This window comes from Sceloporus occidentalis, unplaced genomic scaffold (assembly GCF_023333645.1).
Source record: "Sceloporus occidentalis isolate IW3139 unplaced genomic scaffold, rSceOcc1.0.p SCAF_1, whole genome shotgun sequence".
Taxonomy (NCBI): Eukaryota; Metazoa; Chordata; class Lepidosauria; order Squamata; family Phrynosomatidae; genus Sceloporus; species Sceloporus occidentalis.
This window is the reverse complement of record NW_028316981.1, coordinates 274378957-274406871: the sequence shown is the minus strand read 5'-3', so window position 1 is coordinate 274406871 and position 27915 is coordinate 274378957. Positions and strand designations below refer to the sequence as shown.

The 27915-nt window shown below is 38.2% G+C and overlaps 1 protein-coding gene across 3 annotated transcripts in view; it reads left to right on the top strand.

The window, feature by feature from the left end:
* RASGRF2 (Ras protein specific guanine nucleotide releasing factor 2) overlaps positions 1-27915 on the top strand; it is a 156149-nt gene that overhangs the window by 37342 nt on the left and 90892 nt on the right. For all 3 annotated transcript variants that reach the window (XM_089493837.1, XM_089493835.1, XM_089493827.1), the window contains exons 2-9: positions 10353-10459; positions 13443-13590; positions 14284-14373; positions 17331-17584; positions 20212-20291; positions 21267-21460; positions 21726-21835; positions 24329-24447. In XM_089493837.1, coding sequence (XP_089349963.1) covers positions 10353-10459; positions 13443-13590; positions 14284-14373; positions 17331-17584; positions 20212-20291; positions 21267-21460; positions 21726-21835; positions 24329-24447 — 1102 coding nt within the window. The remainder of the gene's footprint in view (positions 1-10352; positions 10460-13442; positions 13591-14283; positions 14374-17330; positions 17585-20211; positions 20292-21266; positions 21461-21725; positions 21836-24328; positions 24448-27915) is intronic.

Here is a 27915-nt window from a genome sequence, read left to right as displayed (position 1 = left end):
CCATAATGATTTAAGTGCATCATTTATTGGAGATATTTCATATCATAAAGTAATTTTGTACCATTAATTAATATTTGTTGTCAATTTGTGGCACAATGTCTGCAAACCACTGTGTTTTATCTTATGGATTTCATCCACCGACTCAGTTGTTAAAGTGTCATAGGGGCTGTACAGATTAGAAGAAAGGGGCGGCCAGAGACCACTCCTTTCTCCACCAGATCGTTGCTGTGGCAATCACACTGCTGCTACAACAATCGGCCCCCAAAAGGAGCTGTGCCATTGGTGCCCTGGCGTACATCGATGATGCGAGCATGGTGCCGTGATGTGCAGATGCCGTGCCACGCTGCAACATCATGGCTGCCCCCGTGTGGATGGGAGGCCACCATGATGGTGGCATCTGTATGGAGTAGGGTTTAGGAGCGTGCGATCGCTGCACGCTCTCGAACCCTAAAATTGCCGCCATATGTCCCACCCATATGTACCAAGCCATAGAATTTAGTATTCAATTGTGTGTGTGTGTGTGTGTGTGTGTGTGTGTGTACGCCCTCAAGTTGCCTGTTGACTTATGATGACCCCATGAATTTCATCGTTTATTTTTTTTAAGGCAAGGAATACTACTCAGGAATACACCATATAGTTTTTCCAGTTCCTTCCTCTAAAATTTAGCTTATAGCACCAAGTATTCATTAGTATCCAAGTACTAACCAGGGATGAACCTGCTTAGCTCTCAAGATCAAACAGGATCAGGTACCTTTGGGGCATTTAGGTTGAATTAAGGAAATAAAATTTAACTTAAACTTCACTCTGAACATTTTGATTCTTGAACTATTAGACATTGATTAGTTACTTGCAAACTGTGAAGAAAAGAGTTGCATGGAAATCCATTCAACATTTTTAAATTACTTGAATTTACTCTGGACATAATCTATATTGCCCTTTTGGAATTCTGTGATATTTGCACTAGAAACATCATGTGAGACCTGGTGGCGCAGTGGTTAAATGCCTGTACTGCAGCCATTCACTCAAAACCACAAAGTTGCGAGTTCAAGACCAGCAAAAGGGCCCAAGCTCGACTCGGGCTTGCATCCTTCCGAGGTCGCTAAAATGAGTACCCAGACTGTTGGGGGCAAATTAGCTTACTTGCTAATTAGCTTACTTGCTGTTCACCGCTATGATCTTTGGAATAGCGATATATAAATAAAACAAATTATTATTATTATTAATTATTATTATATGTTAATTTATTTTATGAAGTTATTTGCATCCCACCTTTTGGAGATAACTATTTCCATACCATTCAGGGACGTAGCCAAGGGGGGGGGGTTTCTTGAGGTTCGGACCCCCCCTTCCATTAGAAAAATGAATGGTGCGTGCTGCTGCGCCGCCGCACCCAAGCCTCATTATAATGGTGGCACTTAGTCTGGACCCCCCCTTCCTAAAATCCTGGCTACGCCCCTGTACCATTCCATTTCTAACCTGTATTTTTCTGGTGTTATTTGCTTACATATATGGAGCTTCTTATAAGGCTGAGAAGATTGATACAGGGCAATGAAGTCTCCAAAGCATAAAAAGTAAAGATTTTATCTGTCCACTGTATTTCCAGGTACACCCCTTCAGGAATATTACCAGTAAAACTGTTAAAATTTTATATCACAAAGGGGTGAAACAGACCGCCCGCCGTTGCGGCAACTACTTGTGTGTGGCTTCTATCTGTTCCGGCACTGCTGTTTTAAATTGGCTTCTGAAAAGGAGTATTTTACCCCCCCCACTCCTTTTCAAGCCAGCTTTTTACTTTTATGGTGGCATTGGGGTGGCTTCTGGCTGTTTTCAGGGTGTGCGTCGTGTAAATGCCATGCCCCCAACACAGCCTGATAGCTCCCCTTTTGGCCCATCTGTTTCAGGGCATAGTGCTATACTCATTTATCTGCTGATAAATTCTGGTAGAATCAGAGGGATGTCTGTGGAAATATGACTGAATTATGCATTTCCCTGTCGGTTGGGCATGGTTGGGTACTGTACTTGTAGTCTTTAACATTAGGTGAGCTGTAGCCTAAATCCAATTGCCAACCCATTGAATAAATTGATATCTGGTAAATCAAAACGTATAGAAATCCCATTGCTTTAATGGGTCTATCATAGTTGGGACTAGCAATTGGATTTAATTCCAATACATGAAGTGTATGGTTCAGTAGGTTCTGGAAGTTATGTACGTGAAAGTACCACTCCAACGTTTTGAAGTATTTTGAAATGGTATTGCAGTAGCACTAGGTGGTGCTACACATCCAAGACAGAGCAGGTATTTTTAAATATTATTTTGTTGGTGGTTTTTTGTATGCAACAGGGCTGGGAATCAGGTGATCACCAGCCATTGTAGGACTGCATCTTCTAGCAGCCCTAGCCAGTGAGTTGCAATTTAACAGCTAGGGTTGCCAGATTTTAGGGCTGGCCTTGAGTTTCCAGTTTTCATCAGACATCTCCAGGCAGGAGACAAATTCTTCTGTTTTTGTGAGCTCAGCTACATGCAAGAAGAAAGAACTCTGTGCTTAACTCCAGCCCAGCTATAAAAGAAGCAGTTTGCTACAGTTTGCATGGATTAGTTCATTTGTTGTTGCAATTTGCAAAGATTCTCCATAGAGTCCATATATGTACTTAGTAAATAACTTCCTACTTCCATCCTAGTTGTTGTAGTGCCTCCACTCTGCTCTGCATTCACCTTCTAGCTAGAAGTGTGTGTGTGTTTACCTTAGGCTACATTACATATTCTCTATCCTGTCACCAGAAACAAGGGAGAAAGAATAATCCCTTCGTTTCACCTTGATCTGGAAACAGCCTCTTTAAAATTTCTGTGTACATTTGTACATTCAGGTTTTGCCCCAGAAACCTCAGGGTCTGGAACAATCCTGGAGCTGGCAACCCTACTAACAACATCCAGAGAAGCACACAATTCCTACCCTAGTCTACAATTTTAGAGCACGGATACATGTGAAGATTTTGACTTTTGAAAATTCTGACAAAAGGCAGAATATTATGATGGTATAGAAATATCTAACACTAGTAATAGAAAAGCCACTGTTCATCTTTTCCCTTTTTATTTATTCCCCTTGATCAGTCTTCTTTGAAACTATTTTCCTTAGGAGTTAAGAGGGACAAAGATGAAGGAAAGATACCTGCAGTGCTAAGAAAGAGACGAAAAACGGTTGATGAAGGATAGCCAATGACTTGGTTTTTTTTTAAAGATTCGATTCCCCCATTCACAAAAAATCCTTTCCATCTTTATTTGCTAGATGGTGAGCCCTCTTTGTACTTTTTAAGACAGAGCTTTCATCTGTTGGGTTGTTATCGCATGTAAGCACCATATGTAGCCAGATGTATAGGTTTCATTCAGAAGTAACAGTGGACTTTTCCACACGGCGGGGACCTATGTGCTTCCATCCTGAAAATGGTTAAAGTGTTGGCATCCAAGTAAAGCAGGCAAATTCGCTAATGCTTATCACACACAGAGCACAACAGGGTGTTAAAAGTACATTACTTAGGCAAGAATATGGGTCGAAAAGTGAATTTGGGTTTCAGACTGATGAGGACAAATCCCCGTTGCTAGCTTGGAAATAACTTTTTTGCACATTCTCCAAACTGTCATTTCCACAAGTGCGCGTGCGCACACACACATGCTCCAGAGATGGAAGGGAAACTGGGGAGGAAAATCTTCGCCCCAGAAGCTGTTTTAGAGGGAGGCAGGCTGAGGTTCCCCTTTGCAAACTCCCTTAAAACTACACACAGACACAGACACACATATACACTAGAGACAAAGAGGAGGTGGCTGGTCCATAAACTTTCAGCAAGGGCTGAAACTCCCAGATGCCCTCCTTTTCCAGGACATATCCTCCATTTCCCCGTCCTGTACAGGACGAATTCCAAAACGTCCTCTCTCTGCTTTCTCCCACCAGCTGTTCCCTGCTGCAGGAGGAAGGAGAGGGAAAGAGGGGTGTGTGTATATATCCCTTTAAAAATAAGGTTTTCTCCCTCTCCTTAGCACAGCAAGCAGGGACGTAGCCAAGGGGGGGTGTTCTTGGGGTCCAGACCCCGCCTTCCATTAGATAAAATGAATGGTGTGTGCTGCTGCTCCGCTGCACCCAAGCCCCATTATAATGGTGGCACTTAGTCTGGACCCCCCCCCCCTTCCCAAAATCCTGGCTACGTCCCTGCAGCAAGGAACCCTGGGAACAGGGAGAATCAGGGACATGGCTTTCAAACTGCTGCAATTACGTGAATAGAGTGAATTTAAAAATGAACTGGACATGAAAACATGGCTTTTTGGGGGCAAAAATGCTTATTCCCTGATTCACTTTACTTTCTGTCCGGATTCTGACCGGTTTGTGCGCAGCATCATTTGAAAAGCAATAGTGAAATTGTCTCTAATGCCCTGGATAACCCTGCATTATGACTAGTTTAACCTTCCACTTTTCCCTGTGTGAAAAAGTCCAGTCTTGGGTCAATAAACCAAGCACTTTTCTATGTCCTACACACACACACACACACGGTTTGCTTCAGTGCTTCAGTCCGAGCTCATCAAAATATACTTTTCCATGATATATGTACCAGTAAACTAATAGATGGTCCTGATCTAAGTGGGGGGACATCACCCTGTCATTTTTGGGTGAGGTGTTCCTCTGTGATATCAATTCAGGTTTGTAAATAGCAATTGAACAACCAATTTCTGTTTAGAATGCCATGCAAAATTATGTTTTAATAAACCAGGAGAGATATTGGGGCCATGGGAAAGAAGGATGAAGGAGGAAGCATGTGGATGCATAGCTTTTCCCTCATATCAAGAAACCACAGTTTATTAGGCCAAGATTGTTTGAAGAATTGGGCCTTAGATTGAGATTTACATAGATAATACAAAGAAATAGAGGCTCACTATTTCAGTTTTGTCAATGAGAAGAGCCCATTAAAATTGTAGAGTGTGGTTGCCTTTGTTGATCTCATATAAAAGGATTGCAACAGACCATTATAGGATCACATACTCCAACCAAGAATTTATATTGTGTATACATGTACTTTCTCATAAACTAGTTTTATGACTTAATCATAAAACAAGCAATCCTTACTCCATAGCAGGATTCTGGGTCATGCAGAGTCTCCTAGACAACCAATTTGTTTTTCTGAACACAGTATTTCCATGTAATACAGAGAGTGTCCTTCCACATACAACAACTATTAGCAGGCATTAGCAGGAAAGTCATTAGCTAGATATATGGGGTAAGTTTGAATTGATATCTTGAGATTTTCACCTTTTTGTCATGTTTCTCAAACTAATTATCACAATATAACTTTGAGATATGCACCATACGATATTGCTAATGATGTCAAAAATAGAAAGGAAAGTGCAGAAATGTAAGGCTCCCATTTATAACTCTCCAGTCACAACCCCTACTGATGTTTCTACACCAGCTGCAGTACATTTTATTCAACTAAATTTTATCACAAAATTTCAGAGATAACAAAATGTTTCTCTTTTCTATTGTGAGCTGCTGCTAGAGATCCAAACAGTGGTTAATGACCCAATTAGGTACATAGCAAGCATAAATCAAACTGAATAGAATTGATTCTTAAATGTGTTGTTTTCACTGAAGTTTTCTGTGCAAAATTACAAAACTACAAATTTCACATTGGTACTGATACAAAATCTGCTAAATGTATGATCTAGTCCAGAAAGAAACTTTGGCAAACTGTACAATTTTTTTATTAGTACATCTGTAAACTTTTCTTCGCTGCACATATAAACAACTCTAGTCTACTTCCTTTCTCCTCCTTTTGTATTTTTTTGGTGAAACACAGGCTTCAAAATGTGTTGAACATGAATAACTGAGTACAGTGTGCTCTTCTGCTACTGCAGTAAGTCTTGGAAAAAGCTATTGGCATCAGAGATGTGGACATTCAACTATTTTGCTCACAAGTGAGAACACATAATTTCCACAGTTTTCTGCCCATTGTGGAGAAAACAGATATACAAAGAAATTGTAGTTCTTTCATATTTGCATATTCCAAAATGTTTTAGTAAATTATTTTGTGCAGAAATACATGTGGGTGTTTTTGTACAAGAATTATGACATTTTGTGCAAAAACCACTGTTTTCAGATAGCTACATGTGTTATTGTGCAAGATTGTTTTTCTTTTCTGCATGAAAATCAGAAACCTTGCACACAAAAACTGTGCTTCCCAGTGCCTATTACCTCCCAGTGAAATAAATATGGCCAAAATCAGCTAAAATGAGAGGGAGCATGAAGACATCTGGGAGTGATGTCACTCCCTGGTAGCAGGCTTCCTGGTAGCACCCTGTGGCCCGTGGGGTGGAGTGGAGTGGGGAAGATTGCCCCCTGTGCATTTGCTTACCTTCTAGAGCAGTGATCCAGATGTTTTTGGATCCAGATGTTTTTGGACTTCAGCTGTCAGAATCCAGCATCACTGGCCATGCTAGATGAGGCTTCTGGGAACTGAAGTGCATTTGGTTGCATAGTCAGGTATACATTAACTTGTGCAACATTCAATAGACTTGCAAAGAACAAGCACTTCATAAGACTGAAAGGTTATCCCTAGCCTAGAAAAACAGACTAATTCATGTGTGTTGATGAAAAGCCTTTGTCCAATCAGTGTACAAGAGAGAGTTGAACTTCTGCAAGAATTCTTCTAGATGGATGTTTGTACTGCTGTGTTGTTGTATAGAATTTGTTAAGATGATCTTTATGCAGCAAGGAATCCACATTGAAACCAAGTATTAAAAATATTGTTGCTCCACACTATCACATTTGAGTAGTGAATATACAAAGATTTTGTCTTGCTAGGAAGAGAGACTATTGGAGAACATTTATATTATTTGTTTTATTTACAGAGACATAAACTGTGCACTTGGGGGAAAGGGACACACAGATAAACTCTTAAGTGTATGTTGCACAACCACTAACTCTGCATCAAGCTTTTCAAAGAAAGCAACTGCACCCCAGAGTGTCTTACTTTTAGTCAGTTTACAGATCTTCTTCGCTCTCTATGAAAATAAATATTCATCGTCCCAACAATATACAGTCGGCCCTTCTTATACACGGATTTTTTATACACGGATTCAAGCATCCATGGTTTGAAAATGTTCAAAAAAAGTATAAATTTCAAATATCAAACCTTGATTTTCCATTTTTTTATTTTGCTATGTCATTATATTTAATGGGACTTGAGCATACACGGATTTTGTTATACACGTGGGATCTTGGAACCAAACCCCAGCGTATAACAAGGGTCCACTGTATATCTGCCCTTCACATTAACTGAAGTGTATATTTAGAGGGTAAGTACCAGTCATTAATTCACAATGAAAAAAAAAATCAGATGAATATCCCTGACTGACAGAAAAAGGGTGGCCCCCAAGTAGTTGTAGTACTATCTTATAGTCGCAATATCTTTGTAGTTCGTTGCTTAACGTTGAGATGACAATATTTGCCATTCTTCAAGAATGCTATTTAGGCATCCTTTCACACATTTGAGGAAACATTAATTTCAATTCCACATGAATGACTTTATTTTATATTCAGTGCCAACAAAAAAGTTCATAATATATCTGATATTAATTAAAAAGTAATAATATAAGGGAAGTAGCACAAGATAGTTGGGTATGAGAAGTATATCTGTTCTAAGCATAGCCCTGCTGGTGATTATGTTATTTTCTACCAACACCAGCTTGCATGTAACCTCTGTGCAAATGAAATACTTCTAAGGTTAGTAGCTTTCAATTTTTATATTATTTTTTTCCAAATTAAGTCATACTCATATAGGGAAACGTGCCCTTATAAAACATCTTCCCCATTTCTTTTTAATGTAATTAACAAACAGCAAGAGTTTCATCTGAAAGCTAAGCCATATAATCAAATTGTGGTGTCTATAGAAAAGGCACCCCAAAAGGTCAGTTTCAACAACCCTTCAAATTATTACTTTATAACTTGTTTTATACAGTACAGACACAATTTTCTAATGAGATGTAATGAGAAATATTGGGGAGAAGTAATGAGAACATGGAGAGAATGGGGAGCACAGCTATGAAAGAACTAGAAAAGATCCCAAAATTCAAAGATATACAGCTGGCATTAAGGTTGGAATCATACAAGCCATTGTATTCCCTATTACCATGTATGGATGTGAGAGCTGGGCTTTTAAGAAAGAAGATAGAAGATGTGGTGCTGGAAAAGAGTGCTGAGGATTCCATGGACAGCCAAAAGGACAAACAAATGGGTCCTAGAGCAGATCAAGTCAGAAATCTCCCTGGAAGCCAAATGACAAAATTGAGGCTCTCATACTTCGGAAGCATCATGAGAAGGCACAACTCACTGGAAAAAACAAAATGCTAAGAAAGGAGGAGGGAAGTAGAAAGAGAAGAAGGCCAATGCTAGATGTATGGACTCTATTAAGGAGGTCACAGGTATAGGTTTACAGGAACTAAGAAGAACAGTGCAGGACAGGGAGCCTTGAAGATGTCTTATCCACAGCGTCGCCATGGGTCAAGATCGACCTGAGGGTGGATAACAACAACAAATAAAATTCTGTCTGCATGAGAAAGGAAGAGACAAATGGAGAATAAAACAAAAGAACACATTACACTTTTCTATGTAATGCTATGTATTACCCACATGCGAGAGGCAGATTTGACCCCTATCCTCAAGAGATTAATGAAGGTATCAGTTGTAGTGGGTGCCTAACTAATGAGAATCTTATAGGCGAGGTACAGACCACCCAAAAAGGGTGGTCTGCCGGCGCCTTGTTTTGCTGCGCGAGGGAGCCGCAGCGAACAAACCACGTGGCTCCCTCACACAGCAAAAAGAATCTGCAAAAAGCGGGTTCTTCTTGTGGCGTGATTGTAACGCCACAGTGCGCCAATGGCGCACTCACAGCATCACAATGACACCAGGATATGCAGACGCTAAGTGTCCGTTGTGTCAAAATGTCAGCGCCCGTGTGTACAGGGTGCTGCCATTTTGACACCCTCGTCACATGCTAGGGGTGAAGCACGTATGGGCAGTGTGCCCTCGGCCAACCCTTAGCACATAACGAGGGCGCACTATAGGCCGGTCTGTATAGCGCTGTAGACTGGATGCTATTTCTGTATATGTTTTGCAAAATTTAAAGCTCAAGAGCCTGCATTTTGGAAGAAAAAATGGAAATCAATATATTCTGTGACAGTGTCTTCATAGAGTGAATAAGCCTATTATAAAGTCAGTTCTCATCATTTAGCCTCCTATGTATAAATGTAAGATAAATTAAAGTAAATGCAGGCGAGTTTTACAGAGAGAAAAAAGAACCAGAAAGCTGTCAAGGTGGACTTAATTAGTAAAAGAGACCTTGATCATGCTGGGTAATGCTTGATGTCAGCTGAGTATGTCTGTGCCTTCATGTTGCCTGTCAATTTATGGTAATATCAAGAATTTCATAGGGTTTTCTTAGGCAAGAAAGACTCAGAAGTAGTTTTGCCAATTCCTTCCTTGTCTAAAATACAAACCAATTACCTGGTATTCATTGGTGGTCTCCCATCCAAGTAAAAACCAGAGCTGATTCTGCTTAACTTCCAGCCAGTCCTAAACACTAATGAAGTTTATTTCCATTGGCAGAAGATAAGAATCACTAAGTGCAATGTGAAAAAATGACGATATATTCAAGCTATATTGATGTCAAGCCATATTAATGTGCTTTTGCAAGTGAGGCATTTTATTAATCTGAAGGAGGGTGATGTGCCAGGCTCAAATAGGATGGGAAGCCTGCATTTAACCCTTGTTTTGTTGCCCATTTAATATCGTTTTATAGTCCCTCGAGGCTTCCTTTAGGTGAATGGGTTTGGGGAAAGCAATAATGCAAGGCTTATTAGACTAAAGATGTTAACTCTGGTTTTGTGTGTGTGTGTGTTCTTTTGAATTTATTATATTATTAATCAGCTGCATATTGCAAAAAGGCTTGTTTCCTAAAAGCAAAGCAAAACAAAGTTAGAACCTCAGACAACAAATAAGCAAATGAGTTGAAAGCAACATGCACACTTCACTCTTCTTCTTTCTTAAGGCCCTTTTTGCTACCTTGCGGGATTCCCACTAGCACCTCTTGTCCACTGTTTAGAAAAAATAATGCTGGACTAGATAGGTCTTTGATCTCATTGAGCCATGCTTTCCCATTTTGAAAATGCACACTTTTTAAAATTGTGAGCCAGAATGAATTGAATGGTTGACTATATTAATACTACACTAAATGTTTGTATCTTGTTCACTTTTGTATTTTGTGTTCAAACACTATTTTCTTTTTCTTTCCCCCCCTTTTTTACAACTTAACAGTACTATTTCACTGTCCTTTTCGGCCATGAAGGACAGAAGCCACTTGAGCTCCGGTGTGAGGAAGAAGCAGATGGAGAAGAATGGGTAGAGGCTATTCACCAAGCCAGGTATGAAACCAACTCCAGTGATGACAATTAGTTTCTAATCAATCAAACCTGGGGTTTACTTAGACAGAATTTCCAGCTTTCTCTTGTGTACTTATTGTGGCCTCAGGGGTGTTACCACCATTGTAAAGTAGCAGTAACATAAACATCTGTTGTAGGTCTGCTTCTTTCTTCTACTGAGAGAGACAAGAATTCTAATCCAGGAACCTCAGCAGTAATTCTCTGGCCAGTGCATCCTCACATTACTCATAAGCAAATCTCTAAAACTCTCATTTGCTTATGCTGCCACATCATTACATGCTATATTTGTTGATGTTGTTGCGTGCCCTTGTTTTTTCCATTAAGACAAAGCTATCACCGGGTTTTCTTGGCAAGATTTGTTCAGAGAGGGTTTGTCTTTGCCTTCCCAGGAGGTTTCCATGACTGAGTGAGGATTTGAACTCTGGTCTTTAGAGGCTTAGTACAACATTTAAACCACTGGAGCACACTGGCCCTTCTACTATATATAGGTCTGTGAGGACCTTCTCAGCTCTACCTGGTTGACTGCTTTGCTTATGTTGTGGGAACATCACCTAACTCTGTTCCACTTGAGCAGCACTGCTCACTAAAAGTCATACATATCCCCAGTGTGGGCTCCAGCTACTTTCCCCTAGATAGTTTTTGGCCATTGCCCAGTATAAAATCTTGCTTCAGAGCACTGGATCTTCTTGATGTTGACCATTTCTTTGAATCCTCTTCCATATTGCTGCTATGATTTGGCAAGTCTATGGGTCACTGTCCCAATCTGATTTTTGCATCATTGAATCACCAGGGAAGCTGATTTCCACATTAGTTTCCCACACGTAATAATATGACAACCATTGTATCATGTTGGTGATATAAATGTCATAGCTACTTCTCATACAAATGCCATCCTTCTCATTTTGGGCAAATTACTTTTGGGGCTGTAAGTACTAGATACCCCACTCAGTGTAACTACTAGCCATGCTGCCTGGAAAATCCTGGGGGCTGTATGAATTCTGGGTTAAAGCAGAAAGCACAGAAGTACAGTACAGTATAGTTGTTGTTCCATGATGGTGGTGATGATAATGAGGGTAACAGGGATAACTATTATGTTTGCACAGGAAAAAATGACTTGAAGAGCTATTCCCATTTAATTTAATAGGGGTTTGTTTTCCAGGCCAGCAAGCAGGTTTAATGATAATTCCCAAAATATCCCATTGATTGATAGAATACCATTATATCATAATGAATAGTTTATAATAGTTTTGTTTAGTTTGAATAAGAAAAGATTGACATTTAAATACCCCAAATTCTTTATTTTAATATTTTTAAACAATAGATTCAAAGTGGGGAAAAAATCAGAATTTTAAGAATAGCCAATTTAAACTGTGATCAAGTAAGATGGCCCCATTAAACACAGCAGGAATAGACACGCATAGGATTATGCTGTTAATTGGTTACTTGATAATGCTTTTCTTGTACAAAACCTTTTCTTCTTAGGTAGGCAACAGTGAAACAGTGAAGGTTACTGCACCGGGGATAAAACATTCCCTGATGCGTTGCAACGGGCACGAGCAGAGCTACGCAAGGAGCGTGATAGGAACCTGATGGGGCCCAGAACGCTAGTTTACCGCACAGGGAACGCCACCGCCACTGCTTCCGCGCGTTCCCATCAGGTTCCCATCAGGTTCCAGGGGACACCATTTCTGGGAACTGTTTTGAAATGGCGGCGTTCCCTGTGCGGTAAACTAGCATTCTGGGCCCCATCGGGTTCCCATCATGCTCCGTGCGCGGCCCCGCTCGTGCCCGTTGTAATGCATCAGGGAACGTTTTATCCCCGGTGCGGTAACCTTCATTGTTTCACTGTTGCCTACCTAAGAAGAAAAGGTTTTGTACAAGAAAAGCATTATCAAGTAACCAATTAACAGCATAATCCTATGCTTGTAACGCATCGGGGAACGTTTTATCCTCGGTGCGGTAACCTTCAAAGTTAAAAGATCTGTAGGGTGGGGAACAAAATATACAGGAATAGAATTTTTCTATGGAAATTGGTGTTGCTCTGTCCTAGCGTTCCATATAGAAATTCATATAAACACAGGTGAAACATTTCAGTACTGATTCCAATGAATTACATGCTTTCCTTCAAAAGCGTTATAAAATAAACTGCTCTTCCCAGATATAGTTCTCAAGGGCAACAACTTGCATTAATTCTTAACACTTAAAACAATGTTTTAGAACTCCCTTGTTCATTTTTCCAGTGTATAAATATCAGTTGTATAAAACACATATTCTAATATCAGCATTTATCAGTAATTTATTTAAATTAATAATATGTTGGTGTCCTGATTTTCCATTCTGGCCCTTTAAGTTTAAAGAGTGGTATCTTGCCAATACATACAATTAATAAATGCCTATAAAAGTATGAAGTACCTACATTTTGCTGAAAATAATGGGAAAGTGTCAGTCAAAAATAGAAATGGGTTGTTCTGTGAATGTGAGTTTCTTTCTATTTCTAATTATTCCAGATGTCAATTTATTTCATCTTATTTCTACATCAGTTTGCAAGCTTAAAGAAATCAGGCAGGGAGGTTGTGTGGGTTTCTCCTAATATGCACATTTTGCACACATTTTTGATTAAAGAATTACATGATTAAAGAAATGCAAAGAAGTTTGAATACCAAAGACAGTTATATTATTGTTCATATGTATTCAGGAAATGTGAATTTGGACAATTTATAATCTAACTACTATATCCTGATCAAGTTCAACTAATCATTTTCTTAAATTCAAATTTAAAATTTAAAATATGATTATTAAAAGTGAAATCTGTCATAGCCCTTGGCTATGCCTGCTGTTTCTTCACTGCATTATTAAACATAGGATTTAGAAGTTTCTTCAATTTACATGTTCATAAAGTGATCACAAAAGTTTCTATCATGTCTGATAACTTGAAATGTTTCCTTTCTGCTTTGTCTGTTTGTAGTTACTCAGATATCCTAATTGAAAGGGAAGTATTAATGCAAAAATATATACATCTAGTTCAGATTGTAGAAACAGAAAAGATCTCAGCCAATCAGCTACGACATCAACTTGAAGATCAAGACACAGAAATTGAAAGGCTTAAATCAGAGGTATGTTCCAACAGCAAGTGCAGTTTACTTTTCTTGCTTCATTTTTACTGTACTGCAATTACTGACTATTTTATATATGGAATACAATCTACCCTTCACTTCACTTAGTGATAAAATTCCCATACATTATAATTTTTATGCTAGAAGACTTCACTGTCTTGAAAGTAAGGGGCTGTACAGACAGCTCGGTAAGGAACAGCTCTTTGCTGCCCCTGGAAGCACTGGATTGGGGCCACAGTAACCGCACACCCAACCTGTGGCCCCAATCTGACGTTTTACTGGGCCAAAGAGAAGGGGCAAAATGCTGCTTCTCCTTGTCCTGGAAAAGGGGTGCCCTTACGCCTTATGCCCCCAATGCACCCCGACACTAACGAGGAGAAAAGGGCAGCCCCTTTCTCCTCTGGATCGTTGGTGTGACTATGCGGTTGCTGCACCAATGATGCGCAGGCAGGAAGAAGCTGTATAGAGCAGCTTCTTTTTGAGATGTCATAAGGGCTGTGACGCTGTTACGTCCCAGGGTTGAGGAGCGTGTGGTTGCTGTGCGTTCCCGAACCCTAGAATTGGTGCCAGCACACCGCTTCCTGCTCGTGTGTTCTGGGCCTAAATCCTTAAGGTCTCAAGTAAGAATTATGGAATAGGCTTGATCTGGTAGAAAATCTTAATGATTTTTATTAATTTCTTTTGTTTTGCCAGATTGTAGCTCTCAATAAAACTAAAGAACGAATGCGACCTTATCAAGGCAATCAAGAAGAAGAAGATCCAGATATCAAAAAAATCAAAAAGGTAAACTTCAACACATTGTATAGAAATGGAGTGCACACATACATTGACCATATTTTTCTTCAAATTACACTTGTATCCACAAATTGAACCATCTAGGGCTTGAGAAAATCTTGCGCCTCTCCAAAAATTCCAATGGACAAACCTTAATTTTGTAGTTTTATAAAAGGGACACCATTTTACTATGCTATTGTATATAATGGGACCTGAGCATCTACAGATTTTGGTATCCTAGAGGGATTCTGGAAGCAAATTCTAACAGATACCGAGAGCCCACTGTATTAAAAAAAAAAGAATTTTATGTAAAGGTGAAATATACTGTTAATTGAAGCAGACATAGGTTTATGGTATTGTTTGGACTATACAGTATGTGGGTAAAGTCCATATGCCTCAAAGGTCATATCAGAGCAGCAGGTCAAAAAAGTAATGACACAGTATAATACAGAAACAACATTTTTTAAAAAAAAGTTTGCAAACTGTTGTATTGTTGTGTTTTTTTCTGACAAATTAATTTCCATTTACAAAAATAATTTGACAGTTGTCTTCCTTGGTCCATCACTTCCTCATTCCTTAATTACAGTATATACTTGACTATAAGTAAAAAAAAAATTATGTCCCAAAATTGACCCTAAAATCCTGGGTCAATTTATATACTGGTCAATACACTAGAACTGCTTGTTTCATTCCCTTGGATTGCCTAAACTTCACTTCTTGTAATATTTTATATATTACAGGAAGCTTATCTATTTGTTTTATTTATATTACTGCTGGAATAAGTCTCAAATATATTAAGAGCTCTTGGGGGACCTTAAGTTCTGCTTTTAAAAGGAAATGATGATGATCTTGATGATGATGATAATTTATTTATTTCCCGCCTCTCCTCAAGGTTTGAGGCAGAGTATAACAAAGTACAAAATGCAATTAAAGAAGAAAACACATAAAACCAACAGTTAAATTACAATACTATAAAACCATTAAAATACAGTCATATACAGTGGGCCCTTGTTATCCGCTGGGGTTGGGTTCCAGGACTCCCTGTGTATAACAAAATCCGTGGATGCTCAAGTCCCATTAAATGCAATGACACAATAAAATGATGTCCCTTATATAAAATGAAAAATCAAAGTTTGCTATTTGGAATTTATACTTTTTTGGAATATTTTCAAGCCGTGGGTGCTTGAATCCGTGGATAAGAAATCCATGAGTAAGGAGGGCCGACTGTACAGTAATATCTTCTTTAAAATATACCAGTTAAAAGTCATGATTTAATAATAATTATAATAACAAGTTTTATTTCTGTTTTCCCGCCTCTCCCGATGGATCGAAGTGGGATTACAACAGTATTTCGGACAATACAATATCTAACATTACAATTAAAAAACAATTTAAAACCATATAATATCAAAATATGATAGTACAATATCATATGTGTCTTTAATGTTGTTTTAAATGCTGTCAATGTTTTTAGCTGTCGTATCTCTTCCATAGTGTGGAATAACATGTTCTAGGTAATATTAATTTGTTCAAGTTTAACTTTAATTACACATCTCTTTAACTTTAATTGCACCTGTTTATATACACATGGGGTGTGTGTGTGTGTGTGTGTGTGTGTGTGTGTGTGTATAATCTCTTCATCTCTCGTACTGATTGTATTTAAGTTTTTGTTTAAATAAATGTACTCTAAAAACGGAAACAAAAGTTCTGGTAATATTTTTTTCCTGTTGTTAAACATCTCTTGGGTTGTCATTGGATGGTTATTTTCTTATGCTGTTTTCTTTTCAATACTGGTTAAACTATATCTGTTTCATGTGATTCTGATTCTGTTTCTGTTTCTATTGAAGCAAAGCAATTGAAGTACTGGAGCTTGTACATTTAACCACTTGAGTCAATTAAAATGCATAATATTGTGTCTCAAGATTAGGCATAGCTATACTCCCTGATAATTTGAGACTGTACTTGGCAATGTTAATAAATTTTAGAGATGTCTTCCTGCTATTAATTTCACAAGTGTCATCTACAGTTGCTTAAATTTTACTTTTTGTACTGGTAATGAGACAGAGTGAAATACAAATAATACAAAGCAGTGTGGCCCTTGGCATTTTTAGCATAATTAATGTCCAGCTTAGATTATTTGCATCCAAACAACTTACTGTTATGTGCTGTTCCAAGTAGTTTACTGAGCCTTTAATTCTTGATTGTTTGTTGATGTGTGCTTCACATTGTTTCAACCTATGGCAACCCTTAGTTGAAGCTATCATGAGGTTTTCTTGGCAAGATTCATTCCAAGGGGGTTTGCTTTTGCCTTCCCTGAGATGAGAGAATGTGACTTGCCTAAGATCACCCACGGCGTTTCCATGGCTGAATGGGGATTTGAACCCTGATCTCCAGAGTCATAGTCCAACATTCAAACCACTACACCACACTGGTTTTTATTCTCGATCAATATCTACTTTAGACTCCTTTTTAGATCCTATTTCACTATCTCAGTCTGAAATCTTGGGTGAACTGCAGTGTGTATGTGGTGTTCCTCAATAGCCAGGGTTTTTTATTCTTCTTACCTCAAGAGAAGATGGGTTTGGAATATAACACTTCATATTATGACATGTGCAGTTATGAAACAATGGAAACAAACTCTATATTTTGTCTGCAGCCCCAGGTTCAATCAGGGTCATTAACAGAGTTAACTATGAAAGACTACTGTCTGCATTCCTGGAAAGGTGCTTTCATTTATACCAATAGTCCATGTAATATTGAACAGCATGTACTATAGGTATAAGGCAGTTTCCTATTGTTTCTGTTCTAGCTTCACACATTTCTGTTCTCTTTTTTACAGTAATGTCAGACATTCCAGAGGGACCTATTATTTTTGTAAATGACCATTATTTTTAAATTATAAATTAATTATAAATTAATAAATACATTTTAATTTTAATTCAATCAATAATTTATTTTATTTTTAGGTCCAGAGTTTTATGCGAGGTTGGTTGTGCAGAAGAAAATGGAAGACTATAGTCCAAGATTATATTTGTTCCCCACATGCAGAGAGCATGCGAAAAAGAAATCAGATTGTTTTCAATATGGTTGAAGCTGAATCAGAATATGTGCATCAACTTTACATCCTTGTTAATTGCTTTCTAAGACCATTAAGAATGGCTGCGAGTTCAAAGAAACCACCAATTAGTCATGATGATGTCAGTAGTATATTCCTCAACAGGTATGATTTAATATAGTTTCTAATTCTCATTCCATCATGGCTGAATTAAGTTGGCTCATCTGTGTCTGTTTTCTCTCCTTCGGTATGACTTATCATAAACTGAACCATGGAGCAGGGCTGGCCTTACCGTTGGGCAAAGTAAGACAACTTGCAGGCCTTCTTCCTTGATATTCTTTTTCTTGCCTGTTCCCCTCTGATTGAGGACTATTCTGGGTCACCTGGCTATCCTGTCAGCCTCAGATATGGTTAAGGATACTGTTCTGTCATCAGCATTTAAATATCCACTTGCCAATCCAACTGATATTTGTGCATGGTGTGGTGAGGGGGTGCCATTTTGGAGGTGCCATCTTGTCCTTTGTCTCCGGTAGCAAAATAGCTGGGGCAGCCCTGCCATGGAGGATTTAATTCAGAGCATTAATATAAATTAAGTAGAATTTAATGCTTTGTGCTATATTATTGCACAGTCACCCCTCTGTTTTTGCAGGGGATCCGTTCTGGACCACACCTGTGTAAACAGAAATTCGTGTATATTCAAGACTCATTGACTTGAAGGAGCAATTTTACTGGGCTTTTTAACCAACTATACCCATATACAACATCCCCCCCCCCCTTTTATTCTTTTTATGCTGCAAGAGACTAACATGGGCACTTATTTGAAAATTATCATATATGAAAATATATTTCCCCCACTGACAGGGAATGAATGGAGATTCAGTGTGCCAGATTCAGAGCTGGCCTAGTTGATGATCCATCTGGGAAAATGCAATTGTTTTTGATGTAATAGATCCATGTCTGTCAGCCGATAGAAAGCCCCATTCTGTCATACTAGCTAGTGTAGCCACCAGAACAGTAGAAGACAGTAGAGAGCAAAGATGTGAAAGCCAGGAAAATAAATGAAAAACTTGTGGAAAATATAATTTCCCCTGTTTTCCTGCAAAACCCTTATTTTTTGGGTGTGTGTGTGTGGAAAAATGATTATAGAATAATTTCTTTTATAATTATGAAAAGAATGTTTAAGACAAAATGTTCACAAATTTATTACCCCTATATTGTTTCTAAAAACTATGTAGCAGGTAGATTTTATGTAAGACTGTGTACTACTATGCAAAGTGGTGGTCCACAGACCAGCATGTGAGCCATTAGCTGCCAGTGCATGGTGAGTTTACAAGAAAGAAACAAACAGTTGTAGCCAATGGACACAAATATATGGTGCTGATATGCATGCATTAGGAAAATACATCCAGTTATGACATAATAGAATCATTGAATCATAGAATCATAGAGTTGGAAGAGACTGCAAGGGCCATCCAGTCCAACCCCCTGCCATGCAGGAAATTTAAATCATTGCATCCCCGACAGATGGCCATTCAGCCTCTGTTTAAAGACCTCCAAGGAGGGAGACTCCACTACACTCCGAGGGAGTGTGTTCCACTGTCGAACAGCCCTGACTGTCAGGAAGTTCTTCCTAATGTTGAGGTGGAATCTCTTTTTCTGTAGCTTGCATCCATTGCTCCGGGTCCTAATCACTGGAGCAGCAGAAAATAAGCTTGCTCCCTCCTCAATATGACATCCCTTCAAATATTTAAACAGGCCTATCATATCATCACTTAACCTTCTCTTCTCCAGGCTAAACATCCCCAGCTCCCTACGTCGTTCCTCATAGGGCATGGTTTCCAGACCCTTCACCATTTTAGTTGCCCTCCTTTGGACAAGCTCCAGTTTCTCAACACCCTTTTTTAAATTGTGCTGCCCAAAACTGGACACAATATTCCAGGTGGGGCCTGACCAGAGCAGAATATAGTGGCACTATTACTTCTCTTGATCTAGACACTATACTTCTATTGATGCAGCCTAAAATTGCATTGGCCTTGTTAGCTGCTGCATTGCACTTACGCGGAAGGCAAGCCCCATTAGAAGTAATGAGGTGCGTACCCACGCTGTGCACCCCATGTGCCGCCATGTGCACATGCCTAATTATTCCCTATGCTCTTTCCTATGCTCTTTTCCCCATACGCACAGAACCTATCCCCCGCATATAGATAGGGCGAACTGTATTTGCTTGAAATGTCTTTGTTTTACTGATATGGATGATTCTTCTCTTCTTTTGTTTGATTGGTTGGTTCTCATAAACTGGCAAAACCAAAGAGGTTTCTTAAGAGTTCAAGACCTTATAGTTCCTTTTCTAAGAAAAAATTAAATAACAATTTAAAAAGAAATAAAAATGTAATCATTTTCTTAATAAACTTTACTTCTAATATACAAATAATCATTTTATGCCAAACAAAGCTATAGATCATACTTTTTATATTTCTAAAGTAAGAAATGACATTCAATCTGTAGAGGGTGCCAATATAGAATTTTAAAAAGAAAATTCTGAAAATGTACAATTTTTCCCCAAGAAAAAGATGGAAGAGTCAGGGCTTTTCCCCATGTTTCATAAACCCTGAACATACAATCCTAGCTCCGACATTTTTATGGCTGGAGCGGGTTAGGAAGGTATGCTTGTTTAATTGCCATTTAAGAACAACAGCTGCTTATGCAGATATGTTTGGGATCAGACTCCATGTGATAGGTGCAAATAACATTGAAATAATTCCTTTTTGTAACAGACTTTTATTTCTTTCCAGTGAAACAATAATGTTTCTGCATGAAATATTTCATCAAGGATTAAAAGCAAGAATAGCAAACTGGCCAACTCTTATTTTAGGTAACCCTAATTGTTTTCTTATATTAAAATGCAATTTTCATGTTATTTTCCAAAAATTCCATAATAATATATGGATAAGTACTGTTATTGTTATTGTTAACTGCCATCATGTCAGCTTCAAATTATGGCAACCAAATGAATCAGAGACCTCTAAGACATCCTATCTTAAACAACCCTACTGAGGTCCTGCAAACTCAAGGCAGTAGCTTCCTTGGTGGAGTCTACACACTTGCAATGCACTCTTCCTCTTTTACTACAGCCTCCCAGTTTACCAAACATGGTGATCTTTTGAAATGATTAATTTTGTCTCATGCTCAGTTTGGTCACTTTGTCCTTAAGAGATAGTTTAGGATTGATTCAGTGGTGTTAGAGACTACCAAATCTTTGTCAAATTAAAAATAAAGAAAGGTATGTCTTTGAATAGGACAGGATAGTAAATTAATTTGGAAATGAACATTCTTATCTCTGCACACTTTAAATAACTTTAGATTTAATCTGGACAAACCAAACATATTTGGAAGGAATAAAAAACTTAGGGCCGAATTGATGGCCCTTTAAAGCCGGAGCTACCCTGAAGGTGCCCAGAAGTCGGGCAGTTGCCAAGACATAGGTGGCTTCAAGACGCTCTCTGTCTTCAGCAACTGCATGGTTTAGATTTCCTTAACTCTGGATCTTTGTACCTAGAAAAGAGATGCCTTTTAAATGTCTTTCTATTTATATTACTTAAATGCCACACAGCTTCTATCAGGTGACTTCAGTCACCTAGTCAGAGATTAATATTAGTTTAACAACCTAGTCAGAAATTAGATTAGATTGCTACTATTGTTAAAGTTTAGTAGCAGCCAAATGATCGTAGTACTAGGTGAATCACACAGATTGTGCCATTCCTCCAGTGTAAATAATTTAATTTTAAGTTTTTGTTTTTCTTATGGTGACTTCCAGCACAACCCAACTATTTCTCTTTCTCTTTTATAGCTGATTTATTTGATATCCTGCTACCTATGCTGAATATTTATCAAGAATTTGTTAGAAATCATCAGTACAGTCTCCAGGTTCTTGCAAACTGCAAGCAGAACAGAGATTTTGACAAACTTTTGAAGCAATATGAAGCCAACCCTGCATGTGAGGGCAGAATGCTTGAAACGTTCCTTACTTATCCCATGTTCCAGGTAGGGTTTTTTGTTGTTGTTGTTACTGGTGTATTTTTAAAAACTATTTGTATAATTTTGATTGTTAATCCTAATGCCTGTTGCTGTTGAAGTACTGTATTGATTTTATCTGGTGGAAGGGCCTTTAGATTTGTAAAGAGTAGCATTTCCATCTGCTTTTAATAAGAGATTAATATTTCTTAATTATATTTGGAAGCTGTTTTGAACTATCATATTTAAAATCATTTTTAATTGATTGCTGCTAAACCCTTTAATTTGTTTTTAGATCCCTAGATATATTATAACCCTTCATGAACTTCTGGCTCATACACCACATGAACATGTGGAAAGAAAAAGCCTTGAATTTGCTAAATCCAAGCTAGAAGAATTGTCAAGGTGAGACTCCATTTATTCTATGAATGCAAGGTTATTGCTGCCAAGTGCAATAAGGGAGAGGGCTCCTGTCCCTTATATATGTGTGTGTGTGTCTGTGTCTGTGTATTCAGCAAGTGTTGCTGCATGACAAGCAGTAGCTGTTGAAATTTCCTCTTCTACACAATCATTAAAGGGGCAAGAGCCTTGTGCCTTTTTCTACCTGGCAACCCTATATGAGACTAAAATAGAAATTGCAAATTATGATATCTGTACATTCTTTTTCAAAGTGGAATTTTCCAAAGTGGAATTAAGGTGTATGTGAGCACAGGAAAAATAAAAAGTGTCCCCAGAGAATGATTCTGGCTTTTCAGAGATCACTCAACAACCAATATTACCCAGTATAAGCATAGTTTTACATGAATAATATATGAATTTTTTTCTCAGCCTAGTTTACATAGGCACAAAACTCATGTGCATAAAGAAGTTGTCTGTGTTTTTTTTATCATAGGAATATAAGATATGAGCTATGGATATTCCAGGTGGCTCCGCTTTCAGAAACTACTAATACTTTATCTCAATCTTTATTCTTGTTTATGTGCTACGGACATGAACTATGCATATAGAAAGCTGTTGTTTAGATATATTTTCTTAGAAACTGTATGCTATTTCAATGGAAAAAATGTGACTTTAATACACTGAGTAACTTGAGAATTTTTGGTACAGACAGTTCTAGTTCAATGAAGTATATCAGTAGGCAAATATCAGTGGAACATTTTATAAAACAGAAACAAATATTGTAACAATAGTGATGTGTTTTCTTCTGTTCTGAAATGTATTTCCATTTTCTATTGCCTGGCAGATTACATTTATTTATTTATTTATTTATTTATTTATTTATTTATTTATTTATTATATTTGTATTCTATACTTTTTCTTAGGAATTCACAGTTAATTTTTTAAAAAGGCTTTTAAATAGAAGTGGTTCTCTAGATGCTTTTGATCTTCAGCTCTCATCATGCATGACTATTAAGTATGCCAGTTAGAGCTGATGGGAACTGGGAGTCCAGACAGCAATGTGGGGCTGGCAGAGTATCCTAATCTCTACCTTGAATCATGAATTCCCAAGATTACCTACTGAAGTTATGAACAAGTAAATGTTGTTCACACCTAGCATTCTAGCCAATGCCAACATGGTTATTCATGTCTTCATTTGTGATATTTTAAGGGCTGTTTTCTGTTCTTGGAGCAATATGCTAAAAATGTTGAATTGTTGATTGAGTGGAAGAGGTTGTAGCATAAGCTTTTATAGACTTGGTCTACTTCCTCAGATGCAGATTATAGACCAAGTCTACAAAAATTTATACTACAACATCTTTTGCATAGTTAGCCTCAAAGATGCTACAAGACCCCTTGCCATACTGCTATTCCAGACTAATGGTTCTGAATTCTGACTGAGGAAGGTTATGCAGGAGATAAAACGTGAGCTTCTATGTGCATCCTCTTATGAATAATGGGAAGTGGTAAATCTTCAACATTAAAACTAGAGTTTAGAAAAAGTTACTTTGCGTCTCTCAGAACTCTTCTCCCACTAACAAACATGTAGTGGGAGGTATAGTCCAAAAAAGTAACTCAGGACTCTTGCATAGATTTCTTGGATCTGTACTAGGGCTTTTCCAAAGTGTTGTTGTTGTTGTTGTTGTTGTTGTTGTTGTTGTTGGTTCAACAGGGCGTGATTTGCTTAGGTTGTCCTATGGAGTTTGAACAGTAAATATTCTCTTTCTTTTAAAAAAGATCTCACAGTCTCACAAATAGACTACAACATTATAACTTAAAAATAGATAATAGATAAATAGATAGATATTGTTTTGAGATGTCTCTACATTTAAAAATACACATTTGAGGGTGGGAATAAAATATCACATCTGGTAGTGGGAATTGCTGGTGAAGAATCTGGGCCAGTGTAAATGTCATTTGGATACATAGAGAAAAAATCCTGAAAACTTCACTGCAATCACCTCACACATTTCTTTTTCTGGAAGAACCCTTAGCCTGAGTAAAACAGCATAAAACAAAGGAATGGCAGTAACGTATGAAATCATTCAAAACCATTCAGTAACAATTCAGCTAGATGAAGCACCTGAGAAAGAAAAAGGACCTTCTACTAATGCTAAAGGGATTAAGACTCCAGGCAAATCTTCCCATAGCAAAGTACAGTAACGAAAAAGATTATTTTTCCAGTCATCACCAAGCTGACCTTAAATATTAGTGGGGCCAAGAAGAAAGTCTCTATGAAGGTCATAAAAGTTGGACAGGTTCCAGTGTTCATGGTCCACATCTAATTGTTATTCCTAACTAGGGAAGAACCATTGGATCTATTGCTGAATGTATCCCATTGATTTCATACAACTGCTGTACCAGCTGGATTTAGGCCAGTTAGTGTACGCATATTTATGCAGTTAACAATTTATTTATGGGATCTAAAATTTCTTTTTTCCCCTCATGGGTTTTCAACAGAGTGATGCATGATGAAGTGAGTGATACAGAAAACATACGGAAAAATCTTGCAATAGAAAGAATGATAGTAGAAGGGTGTGACATATTATTGGACACCAGTCAAACTTTTATACGACAAGGTAAGACCATTTAGTTTAAGACTAATTCATAAAGCATTAAAAAATGTTTAAAACAGCAGACTTAATGTTGGCATCACTGGGAAAGATAAGGATGCAGGGTAGTATATAGCTGAGACCAGACATCTGCACGTATCTAGATATGATTAATGAATTTTAGCCCTACAGTTTTGGGCTGCTGCTGAGCCCCACCTCTATGCTGTTTTTTTTCCAGGGGACATGAAAAACAGCAGCACTATAATAGTAAAGCACCCATGGGAAAGTAACATACACAATAACGGGACTACCGTCTTCAGTGGACCAGAAATTATCTACAGCAGCATGGAAAATAGGTCTGTCTGGCCAATAAACGTTGCAGACCCAGATGATGCCAACATCCAGGCAAAAACTCAAGAGAAACTTGAAGTACTTGAAGCTATGTCAATTGGTGGAGAGATTGTGAGGAATGAAAACAGCTGCCTGTTGTTCCCATTTTTAATTTGTGCTTCAGGGACATCACAAAATGATAGAATTTGATTTTAAAAAAATCAGTAGGATTTTTCAGTGCCAGTGCCAGTGCCAACTGGATTTTTTTTTAATGAGAGAAACCATTACATGGTATGTTTGAAATGCCTAGGAACCTGTCCTGCCTTAACTGAGGGGGTTGTCCACACAGACCCAAAGCCCTGTGTTCTCCCTGGCCTCCCATCATCAATTAGCTCTGGGCTGGGATCTGGCAGACTGGTGGATCCTGCCTGATCCCAGGTCAAAGGCAGCTTAGTGCAGGACAAAATCGCCAGCTATTTGCCACAGAGTTACTTCAGACCCTGGCAAATCAGATGGCCCTGTGCACCCCTTACTTCTCTTCACCATTGTAGCTAGTGAGAAGACCCTCGTCACTGTGACTCATGTGGAAATGGGATGCCTGGCTACGTGGATGCAGCAAGGTGCCTGTTTCCAGATCAGATGTGATGACAGGGATCTTCTCCCTCATCATGCTAATGGTGGAGAGAGGTAAGGGACGCATAGTTGTAGTTTGCCCATGGCACAGAGACAGGTGCAAACACCCACCCATCCCCGGGGATGATCTGGGTAGCTATCCTGGCCCCTGTATCTGCTGGATGTCTTTGGTGGTTCTTTGGGAAGCTCAGCATATTTCCCTTCAAAATTAATTATAGAAAGATACAGTTTAATGAACCCACATTACTTGCAAATTATCAATACTACTGCTCTGTTACCTGAGTACCTTTCTGTAATTAAAAAAAAAAGTACTGCCTGAACACAAGATGGAGATATCATAAGCTAGAAGAGGAAGCCAAAGGAATGATCTTGAAATGGGTGAGGGAAGAGAAAAGATAGGTGGGAAGTCCTGGAATGTGGCATGAGTGGAACCTTATGAAGGAACACTTGATACTGCCACGTTTTGTTTCAGGACCAGTTTGTGCTGTATGAATGTAGGTTGCTTCGTGTGTTATAGTTTCTAAAAATATATATACATCAGAAAACAGCAACTATCATCTCGAGATCTTTTTAAAGAGAGTCCAAGGCCAGTTACTTACACATCTATGTTGATGTTGTCTCCCTTCAGGTTGTTTCTGACTTATGGCAACCTTAAGGCAAAAACCCTATCATGCAGTTTTCCAGGAAATATTTGTTCAGAGGTATTTGCTTCTGCCTTCCTGTAAGGCAGAGAGTGTGTGCCTTGCGCTTGGTCACCCAGTGGGTTTTCATGAGGGATTTGAACTTCAGCCTGCATCTGCACTACAGAGATAATAGTTTTACACAGCTTTAACTGCCATGGCTCCATCTTAGGGAATCGTAACATTTGTAATTTTTTGTGGCATCAGATCTCTCTGACAGAGCAGGCTAAATAACTAATAAAACTACAAATCTCAGAATTCCATAGCATTCAGCCATGGCAGTTAGATCTGTTTTAAATTTCTGCAGTGAAAATATAGCCATAGTCCAATGCTCAAACCTCCACATCACACTAGCCCCCTCATGTATACTTTGCAGTTTTTTTCTCAGACCAGCAGAATCCCCTGCAGTGTTGGGCTGCTGATTGCGAAGCATGTTGCAAAACGAATCCATTGACTGCACTGAGAAATCATTGCACACTTATCTAGATGGAACCGAAATATTTTGTATTGTTTTCAGAAATAATTTATCCAGGCATATTTACTTGGCATTCAGGCAGTGTTTGTAGTAATATTTCACACAGGGTTTCTTAAAAAAAAACACCATCAACTCTCCACTTCAAACAAAAGTACAGGAAATAGGCTCAGATTAAAAATTATCAGCTGGAGAGTTTCATTTTAATAAGATAGGCGATAGTAATCAAATGCAAGAAAGAAATGCAAGAAAGTAATGGCAAATCTTTGATTCTTTGGTGTTAATGGCTGGAAAACCCCCAGGCATTCAACAGCTGTTGCAGATGCCTAGGCATTTTGAACCACCCCCCCCCACCAGGTTTTGGAGAATTTGTATGAAAACAAAAAGCAGAAATTGTGTCAACTGTCATTGCTGTTCTTCTGATCAATATTGACATTAGAATTCGATGCCTGCAAGATGAATAATAGAACAGTGGAACCGAAAAGTGTGGCAAATGGCACTGGTACAAAAGTCAGTGCACCCACCGCTAAGGTTCATTCATTGGCTTAATACATTTTCTGACGCAGCCACTGGATCACAATGTCTTAGAAAGCAGGGTGCTTTGTGGGATGTACATCTATAGAAATAAAAAATAATTATTGTTAGAATTTTGCACAGCAGGTATTTTATTCTTGTAGACATGACGGTCTGTCTGTAGTATACACATTTGCTAAGGTGTGGCAGTTGACTTCAGTGATCTGGAAGATGGGCTTCATTTCATTTCATTTAGTTTTTTTTAAAAGATATCTTTCAGTCTCTTATAATAAAGTGTCCTTGGCAGAAGTATAGACAGTTGAATATGTTTCATTCTATTAAACATCTGTATTGATGGAAGTTTTTTCAGACTGACATTCTGATATGTTCTAGTGAAACAAGAATTATGCTTGAAATATTTAAGAAAGAAAGGTTTTGCTCTTGTAACATGTAGAGTCAAGAAAGACTTTCCGACTCTGTTGTATTTCACTATTGATACCATGTTCTGATGGAAATATGCTGTTGTATGTAAATCTTTATGCTGTGTATTATTTTATATGCTGGTGTATTAAGTATATTTATTGAGTAACGTATACATTCTTATACATTTTATAAAGTAAAATTTTACTTTAAATATGGTTCTACCTGTTTGACTACATTCAGTTGGACTTAAATCTGATTTGGATAAGATTGCGGGTACAGTCAGCCCTCCATATCCACAGAATCATATCCATAGATTTATACATAGATTCAGCCATCGACTACTTGAAAATATTCCAAAAAGATATAAATGCTGAAAACCAAACCTTGATTTTGCTATTTCATATAAGGAACAACATTGGAGAGGTGGGGTATAAATAAATTTAT